We start from the raw sequence: 11,090 nt of genomic DNA on the forward strand, positions 1-11,090 counted from the left end.
TTTTTCTCCACGAATCGAGCATAATTCGGCTTTGCGTGATTTATTATTGCTTTTAGCATTCGGTGATTCGGTCTCCGTGTCTTCAGTGTCATTTTGTCTCCGAGGAAAACTCTAAGATGTTGAATAGTAAACTCAATTATAATTTTTTAACCTTCAGTTACTATATAAGGGTATGGCATACCTAGAACGTTTGAAAATTGCGCAGCATTTTTAGAAACCGAAAAATGAAGAGACGATGTAAGAGAAAAAAAAAGCGTTCTTGACATAAGTTACTACATACATTTCCCTACCTAGTTTCATCAGATTGCGTAAAAAAGCGATAACAATCGCTCTTTTTTATAAAAAAAAAAAGAATCGTGTATAATTTCACTTGTTGAAATAAATATACTTGTACAGGAATATTTGACGCGTTTTTAATTAAAATATATATCTTCAATAATTTATTTAATTTATTTCTTCATTTTTATTTTTAAATTAAGTACGATTAATATAATTTTTTAGAAAATTTTTTTTATTTTTCATAATTTTCGCGATAGTTCGAAAAATTCGCTTTTGTTAGTTATTAAATACTTTTTACAATTTACAATTTTCATTTATACGGGACTCTTCTTTAGATTCTTCACATAAATTTTACACATTTACTTTAATCGGTGCATTTTATCGAAAATTAGAGACAATAACGGAGTGTGCTATACTCCCGTATCTAATAAATCCGTGCCATAAGGATTAAATTTAGATAATTGCCTAGTGCTTCTCAACCTAACTAATAAATGATTGACGCAAATAAAATGTCAAGGATTTATTAAATTAATTGTTAATTAGATCAATACAATGTTGCGCTGCTGATGAATAAAATAGCATATACATTGCCAGAGTGAATTAATCATTCATTTTTAAATATTAATTGAATACTAATTACAAATATGCATGACTGAAATATAGTTACAATTACAGTACGAATGTAATTCGTGATTACCAAATTACGAATAATTCACACAGTTAATTATTATAGACGCTTTAAACAACTTTTAAATTAATTTTAGTTTTACTCTATAAATAATACTGACTGTTTTAATTTTTCGTTCGTAAGATCGGTTCGACTCTTGTCTCGACTCTTCCGAGCTGGTCCATCGTTTCTGCAACAGCATGCTACCATGTTTCACATAATTATCGTTCTCCACAGTGCGAACAGAAGCTTCATCCTCGCTATCATTCTGCTGGAATTGTTTACCGATAGCCGTAGATCTTCGAGAGGTTCGACTTCCGCGTGTCATTTTAAGATGCATCGAAGCATTAATCGTTCAGCTGTCCTATGGTCGATTTGCGACCATCTCGCAATTAATTTCAAATGCATCCACAAGTCCATATGAATTTTTCTTTTAAATTTTAAAGTAACTGCACAATACGGAACTATTGACTATTGTAAGAATTTCCCTCAAGCGTGTTTAATAATTTAACTTCGCAGTTGACATCATAGGATCGACTGTCGTTCAGTATACCAAAGACTTATATATAAGTCTGTGTTTAGGATCACAAGGTACCCTGTATCCATAGTAACGCTTTGTTGGGATATTAAACTCTGTAGCGACCAGTTTAATATATATCTGCATATTTAGTTTTGTTTTAAATTATTCAAAGCGAATCAAGTAAAATATTCAGAATAAGAATTCATATTTAGCCACTTTTTTATTGGAAAATAAAATTATTCAATTGAGAAGTGAAATGATTATTCTTATAATACTTTAGCGTTTTAATCTTAGAATAGTATTTTTTTTTAACAGGATACATCAAGTACCCCATTTTTTATCATAGTATAAAATATTTATATATAAATATTTTATACTATGATTTATATACAAATAAATATAAATTTATATATAAATAATATATGTAGAAGAATTTAATAACAGGTGGTCAATCTTTTCATCTTTTAATAAAAAAAAGAATGGTGTTAATGAAATTCGATTTGTGTAACAGGAAATTAATAAAAAAATAATTTAAACGGAGCAAACATTTCTTTTTTTCATATAAAAATATCTCATAAATAAAAAGATTCTTATTTATGGAGAAAATATAAGTAAACAAGAGTAGATGCTCTTTAAAATTTTTAGAGTGAATCTTACTCTGAAGAATGAAATCTCAATCTTAAAGATTGATGATAGCGCCATTCTTTTTCAAGACTGGTTCGATTTTCATTCTTTAGAGCGAGATACCAAAAAATTTAAAGAGTACATAAATTACAACATTTACAATTTTAGAAATACATAAGACATTTTTAACAATATATGCTTAAGAAGTATGATTTATTGTACTGAATGATAATTTCTACAAGATCTGTATACATAAAATCTTTACAAAAATTGATTTTTCTCTCTGGTAGTAAATACTAAATAAAAGACAGATTATATCCTACGACAACATCTGCCCAAGTAACTCTATTATAAAATAATTCTTTACGTTAAAATAATAATTTACACTCAGTTTTATTTAGATTTAAGATTAATATTTAGATTTAGATTTAAGAAACTATATCAATAAATCTTCATAGAATTTCTAAATCACAATGCCGTATTTCTGGATGATTTTTCTGAAAATCGCGAAAAAATAAAATTGTATTAAAAATTTTTAATCATTATAAATTTATATATCCACATAATATATTACTATATATTATTATATAAAACATATTATATAAAACATATTTGTTTACCTTTAGTTTTAATTCTATTCTGTCAATTTCTCCACCAAGCATGTCTACGATATTTTCGCCGTGTTTTAATAAAAATGTCTCTAATTCGTCAATAGTTTGCATACTTTTTACTTCCTACAAAAATATTTGATGTTTATCTCATCTGATGTAATATCTCATTTTTCAATAAAAATAAGAATATAAAATCTATACCTCCAACATTGCAATAAGATCATGTTTATCTAAATAAGATCTTGTAAGTTCTCGTCCATCAAAATCCAGTTCGGCTTTATATCTCACTAAATTATTACCCATGTCAATGCCTTTCACATCATGAATCGCACGAACCTGCGAAATGTATAAGAATTAAAAGATTTAAAATATCGATTGAATATATTATATATTTGATTTTAAGATTAGTATTACCATTATATCTGCTTCTAGTTCAGCGTTAATTTTATCGAGATTCTCTTGCGATATACTTCTTCCTACAAGTGCAGCAACGTTCGAGTAAATTATAAAAGATGCCACTCCACCGAGCAGACCACCAACCAGAAGCGAACCGATAGCGTCAAACATTGGATTTTCTAAATATGAGGTCAAACCCATACATCCAGCTGCGACAATGACTCCAAGCACCTAACAATTACACAAAAAATCTTTTTGAATGCATAATTTAACAAAAAGTAAAAATAACAACTTACAGCTGCAAAATCTTCCATGAGCACAACGTTCACGGATGGATCTTGTCCTTCTAAAACAAACTGTTTAAAACTTTCCTTTTTTTCTTCTGCGCCTCTCTTTATAGAGTGTAATGCTATCATTAAAGTCGCTCCTTCAGAGAGCAAAGATCCACCCAAAACAAAATATGCCCAGAAGAGAGTATCTAATGGCGCAGGAAAAAGAAGGCCATGAATTCCATGATAAATGGAAAGACCCGTACCAACACAAAAGATTCCCACACCCGATATCAATGAGGAAACATACTTCATGTTTGAATAACCATATGGGTGATCAGGATTAGGATGCTGCAAAATAATTTGTATAAAATAAATTGAAAATAATTTGAAAAAAATCCTAAAATTATTCGTATTATTTATTTACCTGCACCGATTTATGAATGCCATATGCTAGAATCAATTGATTACAAGTATCCGCTGCAGAATGTACACACTCGGAAAACATACTGTGCGAACCAGTGTATAACCAAGCAATTAACTTGCACAAAAAATTACTAGCATTTCTAGAAAAGAAAAATTAATCGAGAAAATTTATACAGTTACTTGATACGCATAAATGTAATACATACATAGCAATTGCAGTTAACACTACTTTGCCAGATCTTCCAAAAAGACCTTCCTTCTGAATTATTTCCGTTTTGCTGCCAATTTCTCGTCTGTAATCCCTCAATCTTCGTTTGACCGTAAAAACATCTGTGACAAAAAGCTTGTGTTTCAATGTTTGTTAATTTTATTTTATTATTACAAGATATTCCTATCAGACTAACAGAATATGTGAATGATCCTGTAAGATGGACAATTTCTAAGATACAAATATTCTTTGTCTTGATGAGATTCTCTTTTATAACAACAAATACTTTGAATTAAGTAAACAGATAAAAGTATATGAAGATATACATATTTACTTTGCTGATAGATCTTCCGTTCAACTTCTTTCTTCAAAAGTTCTTTTAACAAAGCTTCTTTGGATCCCCAGACTTCTAAAGCTCTACAAAAAAGCGAAACTTTAAAACATTCAATTATTTAAATAATTTATAATAATTTATAAATAATTTTCATTACAAATATATAGAAATTTATCAAATCGGTTCTCTTACTTAGCCTCGACATCTTTCCTCCAATAGACTGTGATAGGTGGTTCAAGTTCATATGGAGAACGTCTTTTTGTTTTTGGCAAGATCTCCAAATCAGAAGGCTTTAATAGAAAATCTGCCATAGCCCTCACAGGTGTAATAAAATTACGTTCCAAAGAAGACGTCGACTTGTCAACTCTGACTTTCTTTTTTGCTATAAATCAAAAGATTATTATTTTGAACTTAACTCTATCTATATTGTTATACCTTTTTTTGAGATAATATCATCTTTCAATGATTCTTTGGATTCTGCAGATTGTTTGTCAACAAGTTTTGCTGTCTGTCCTTCCTTCTTCTTATCAGAAATAGTTGGTTCTACATCTAATACTCTTTCTTTTAATTTACCTAGCTTCTCTTCATTTAATTCTATTATTCTCTGTTGAACTTCTTCAACTAGTTTTGTTTCCTTATTTTTAGACTTTGCATCATCAGATAGAAATCTTGTCATGCAAGTCCATTTGATATCCCTGTGCCTGCTTACCTTTCTATTAGCAAAAACTTTTTGAGAATTCGAAAAAGTATGTACTTTGTATTGTATGTCATACTTGGGTACTATTAAAATACTGGCATGTCTTCTAACTAATCCAATTTGGAATATGCATAATTGATTGGTATGGTACCGGCATGTTACGTTTCGAATAAAGTTTATAAAATTATGGGATCGATGAAACATCCTTATTATTATCTTCTTTTTTTCTCAAATGTACATTACTTAACCTAAAAGAATAAATCGATTTTAAATATTTCCATTATAAAGAAATTTTTAATAATTATAGACTAATGAAACAGTATAATGATGTTATCTTCAGAAATTGTTCAAATGATAATATAATAAAAAGTTGTACGTACACGATATATTTGTTAATATATTAGAAGATTCACTATGAAATCATTTATCCTTCCTTTTTCAAGCTTACTACCTACATTAAATACACATTGCTAAACAGCTGCAAGACATTACATTATTATTGTGAACAAATTAATTACAATTGAATTGTTCTAAATCTAATGACAAGAAAACGAACTGTCACCAACATTATACTTGTTCTGTCTACCATGGACGGCATGGATATGAAAAATGAAGTAACGTTGCCGCAGATGTGCAGTGGACGACCAATCCAGGAACTGATTTCTAACTTTTCATTTACCGATCAAATATGGCTGATTGATTATCGAACACTGATGATAACATTAAAATCACAGTTTTAAATAAAAGTCAAGTATTTTATTGAGTTTTAAACATACATGTTTACAAATCTAATAAATTATAAAATTAGTATATTAGTATACTATATTATCAATTTTTTTACTGTTAATTACTTAAATTTTCACAGTCACGCTTGCTTCCGTAAGATCGGTTGTCTTTAATAGTATATTAGTATCTTATCAATGCCATCGATGATTGGCGTTAGTGCGCGGAAGATTAAATACGAAAAAAAAGCCGGCATAGACGTTCTAAGCTTAATTTTGATACATAGCATCCAATAGCAAACTGTCAAACTGAAAATAAGAAAGAACGACGAGAAAATTCTATTTCATTCACTCACAATCATTAAAGGCTGAAGGCTCATGAAGTCATGAATGCGAGAAAGACGGACTTATCGCTGTCTCACTCGCTCGGTGGGGGAAAATGGAGATGCTGATTCAGCTGATTGTTGAATTGCTCTGCCCTGGATGGTCAAATGTGCATCACTAGGTGCGTTCTACTTAACGCCCGCAACGCTCGTGGAATCATTTTATTCTTGTTGTTTATCAAATATTAAACAAGGACCAATGATGCTCACAAGCGTTGCGAATATTAAATGGAACGCAGCTACTGATAAAGGGTAGCATTGCAATTGAATCGTTGACTGTGTTATAGTTGTTCTTCTATATTCATTTTACGAGAAGCAGGAGCCATAATATAGAAGAAGAATCATGGATGGTGGTCAATCAAAAGATACGGATCCGCAGTTTATATCCTTCCACGATTTCCCATCGATGAGTCATGCTGAAAACTCGGAGGGACAGCTGGGCACCGGGGCTTCTACTCATCAGCCCTTTAATAACCTTTCAAATGATTCGATGGGTATCGGCATGATAGAAGATTTACAAGGAATGCCTACTAAAATCGAAGGTTTATGTAGCTTCTTAGAGAATTTCTCAGTTTCATTTCCTGTCGATAGACAATCATTGTGATTTAAACGAGAATATGTCGTTTCTTCTTAGATACTGCTCAGAACAACTTCTGGACAATTGAGTATTACCAAAAATTCTTTAATGTTAACACAAACGAGATCTTGGAGAAGCTCATGCATTCCATGATACCACATGGTAACGACAATTATTTTATAACGCACATAAAACCAAATCCAGATTTATATGGGCCTTTCTGGATAAGCGTGACTCTGGTATTTGCTATCGCGATTAGCGAAAACGTAGTAAACTATTTGCAGACTGCTAATTCTAGCAAGTATCACTGGAGATATGATTTTCATATTGTAACGTACGCAGCTACTATTATATTTCTCTATGTGTTGCTTGCACCATTATTCCTATGGGGTGCATTAAAGTGGCTCAACAAATATCATACATCAGAAGAGGAATTGATTCAGGTTTGCTATTAAGTATTTTTCTTTGTTTTAAATCTCTAGTATATATATATATATATATATGGAGTATTCATTTCCCCTTGTAATTCTTTGTTTTTTTTCAGTCTTATCCCGTCCCAGGACTCTTAGACCTTTTGTGTCTGTATGGATATTCCTTAAGCATTTTTGTACCAGTAGCATTCCTGTGGATAATTCAAATTGGCTGGTTACAATGGAGTCTAGTCATACCGGTGACGGTTTTATCTGGAGGAGTTTTACTACGATCATTATTACCAGCATTTGAAAGTAAGATACATATTTATCTTTAATATCTATATATATATATATATATATATATATACAATAAAAAACTGATTCTTAAAATTTTCATGTATATCATAGTCTTAATATAATATATCCTAAAATGTTAATACAACATAATATAATATTATTTAAATATTTTGTGTTAAATTGATATTTTACAATTTTTAATGTTAAAATAACACAATTTACGAGTGAGTGAATCAATAATATAAAATAATGTATTTTAAAAAACGTAAATTTTTAAGATAAATGACTAAAATGTTAATTGAATATATTATAAGTATTAATTTTATTGAAGAAAGAAAAAAGAAATTTTATTCTTCCACAATTTGTTTACAAAATGTTATATTTTTGCGTTAACTTGTTAATATATATAATATTTGTGTTAAGCTTAACATTTATCTTATGTTAAGTCTAACACAAATTTTCCAATTGTATAGAAAATACATGAAAAATCATTTAAATCAAATTAATCTAGCAAGAAAATTAATATATCAAGCAAAATAAATATATTTAATAATTGATTTTACAGGAGGTAAATGGAGGATTCTATATGGTGCTACAATTCTGGTTATGCATCTACTGTTGGCAATGGAACTTATGTTGCAGTTCTACTACGCGTCATCTAAAAGTACTACTTCAGTCAATATGACTGAATTGATAACATCTTCTACACATATCAATGTGTTGCATAAAGTAATACAAAATAATAGTTCCGTCGTACCGCCAACGACAATTTGAAATGACTAAATGCAGATCTAAGAATTATTTTCGACACTATCAAGAAAATTTGTTTATTCATGTGTCTATGTCAGATTTTATTCAAAATACTGTTTTTTATTTATATATCAATCAAAATATATAGGCACATGGCGCTAATTGTAGAATAATATTTGAATATATAGAATAATATTTAATATAATATAACTGTAAATTATGTTTAAGATAAAAATAAAAAATATCGTGATCCTCCTTAGGCATTTCTCCGAAAACGATACGATTTATATATAAAACTTTGTTCCTGCCACGCGACTGTGTTTCAGGGAAAAATGACAAGATTAGCGAGAAGTGTCTGGTTGATTTATTTCACAGCCCTACTGCAATATAGGGACGCGTTACATCAACGCAACACACATATCATTTACAATCATACGAAATAATCTCCACGACGTTGTACATAATGTGTGATCGCGCGGTATTAGTACTTATAATACAATAGATTATTACATTATTAATCGCACATAATTTATTAGTATCTTGCTCGTTTACCAATGTGACAAAAGGCAACATTCATTTTGTAGTTGTTATCATTAATGTTATTATCGTCAGTGTATTTAATACATATATCGTGACAATAGTAATTCACTCACTATTGCGAATGAATGTACATCTTAGTGACCAACCGTCCCAAATTAGGAGGGACAGTTTTTTTATTCTTCATCCCATTTTACAACGCGTCTCAAATTTCTCTAAATTAAAGACATGATTATAAAATGTCCCTTTTTTAAGTGTAAAAATGATAAATATGAAATAATAAGTGAAAATGAGTGTGAAATACAATTTTTAACTAATATAAAAAATTTTATGTTTTTTTATCGCGCGAAAAATCTAAATATATTATTCATAAAATACATTCAACAGAAAAGTACAATTAAAAAAAAAAAATGTGATCTCGTAACACTTGACGTAATTTTTGTTTTGATGTTATACATCAAGTGTTGTTAGTTATTTACAAATATATTAATATATTGTTTATGTGTTTCGTTATTATAACAATTATTTTTAAAATGTTTATTAAAATTATGTTTATTAAAATTAATATTAAATTGTTTTAAATGTTCCTCTGCCTTAAGGAATTGGTCACCTTAATGTACACGCGCTGCTTGAAGTAACGACTCCGAGCCTCGAGCTACTGAAAAGAAATTACAAACCTTAACAAAAGCTGCAGCTGAGAAAATTTCTTCCTTCATCGATAATAATATGTCACAAATTAACACTCCAAAGAGAGAGCTCAACATATTCTCAGTTCGAGAATTAATTCTTTGAAAATTATGTTCTCCAGAATATATCATCGTGTTGAGACCAGGGATCATCTCGGTGAGATTCGCCTGCAAGCCTTGTCGATGTGAGCATCATACGTATAAAAAAGAATTTCACGAATAAGAGTCTAGAATTCACAGATATACACAGAGTCGAGCATCTATCGCACGAGCCCAACTGTACAAACTTTCTCAGCTGTAATAAATTTCTATTTTCTCATAAAGTGAATATCATACATTGTAATAATGGGCACGTTATTAAAAAAGACATCAGCCGTTATTCGCATCAAGATCAATTATTATAATTTTGGATATGACCCATTTCTATCAATATAAATTAATTTTGATGGTTTAATTTACTCTATTTTTTTCTAGAACTTTTCTTAGAACTACAAGAAGATAAAAAGTAAGTTAAACTGAGATTAAAATTAATCTACATTGGTAGAAATTTCCATAAATCTGCTTTCTCTAAACACGTATGTATTGTATATATCACGTAGAACATGTATATTACAACTAACATTATGTGATTTAAAACAAGAGACATTTATCTTATATAAATGCCCATATATAGCATAGATCTTCAAAGGTTGTGTTAAAGACGTTCTTATATCCTTTGACCGTCATAAGAAAGTTTCCAGGATCTCGGATAAAGTGTGCTGCGTGAAATATGAACAATGATTTTTGTACGAACAAAAAATTTAATTTTACAACTTGACAAAAAAAGACCAAACACATTTTTTTAGGCCTGCTCTTTTTAGCTCTTCTTGCATGATTCTTTCCTCTTTTTTTTTCATATTGAAAAAAAAGAGAAGATGAATTGTGTAAGAAGTTTCTTAGAAAGAACAGATTTCTTATATCGAAGCGCGCGACGATGTCTTTCTTCGATTTTTCCCCTTTTTTCTTTTCGCTAAGTGATAATAATAGGGATACTCAACGATGAAGGCTGTTACAGTTTACAGCTAGTGCTCACAACGACATTGGTCCGACGTGTTTACGAGATATTTCAGTCACAGATTGTGAACAGGCAGGAACGATAATTAAAAAATCTACGGCGCGGTGGTCTAATACCGAATTGCCGTTCTTTCACTTTTTTCTCCTTTTGTTCAAAATCAAAATATACCATCGTCGCTTTATACGCGATGCCGCTTTCCTTTTTCGCACTCTCTTTTTTATGATCCCCAATAATACATTTACAATAGCACATGCTCGAAATACATCAGCGAAATAACGCTGTCGTTTATTTACAATATAATGTCACGCCCCGCCGGACGTTGTTATTATAGTACACGGTAATTATTTCGTTCGCCGTCTCGACGATCTAATGATCGCGGAGTGTGTCGTGTATGAATCAACATATTACACATATTAAGACATACCCTGGTTTTTAATCAATTGTTACAATATAGGTATATATAATATTTGCTTGCAAACAATGTGCTTGTTTTATACAATATATTGTCCCGCTGTACGTGTACAATCCGCAGATATACAGCGAATCGACGTCGCGTAAAACGAGCAAGTCCTTACCAGCAAATTATTTATGGGATATATATATATATATATATATATATATATATATATATATATATATA

At 30.1% G+C, this 11,090-nt stretch overlaps 2 protein-coding genes across 2 annotated transcripts; one reads left to right on the top strand and one right to left on the bottom strand.

The window, feature by feature from the left end:
• Positions 1-2,542: 2,542 nt before the first annotated feature.
• On the bottom strand, positions 2,543-5,235 carry LOC105617944 (zinc transporter 9). The gene is made up of 10 exons (XM_012199480.1): positions 4,770-5,235; positions 4,527-4,716; positions 4,335-4,417; positions 3,999-4,122; positions 3,794-3,932; positions 3,394-3,717; positions 3,116-3,328; positions 2,903-3,037; positions 2,711-2,824; positions 2,543-2,587 (listed from the first exon to the last, which is right to left on the bottom strand). The coding sequence occupies exons 1-10, from the start codon at positions 5,233-5,235 to the stop codon at positions 2,543-2,545; spliced, it is 1,833 nt and encodes a 610-aa protein (XP_012054870.1).
• A 1,244-nt stretch (positions 5,236-6,479) lies between these two features.
• On the top strand, positions 6,480-8,422 carry LOC105617945 (protein YIPF1). Its single transcript, XM_012199481.1, has 4 exons — positions 6,480-6,678; positions 6,771-7,156; positions 7,258-7,438; positions 7,989-8,422. The coding sequence occupies exons 1-4, from the start codon at positions 6,480-6,482 to the stop codon at positions 8,195-8,197; spliced, it is 975 nt and encodes a 324-aa protein (XP_012054871.1). The 3' UTR covers positions 8,198-8,422.
• Positions 8,423-11,090: the final 2,668 nt, after the last annotated feature.

This window comes from Atta cephalotes (genome assembly GCF_000143395.1).
Source record: "Atta cephalotes unplaced genomic scaffold scaffold00015, whole genome shotgun sequence".
Taxonomy (NCBI): domain Eukaryota; kingdom Metazoa; phylum Arthropoda; class Insecta; order Hymenoptera; family Formicidae; genus Atta; species Atta cephalotes.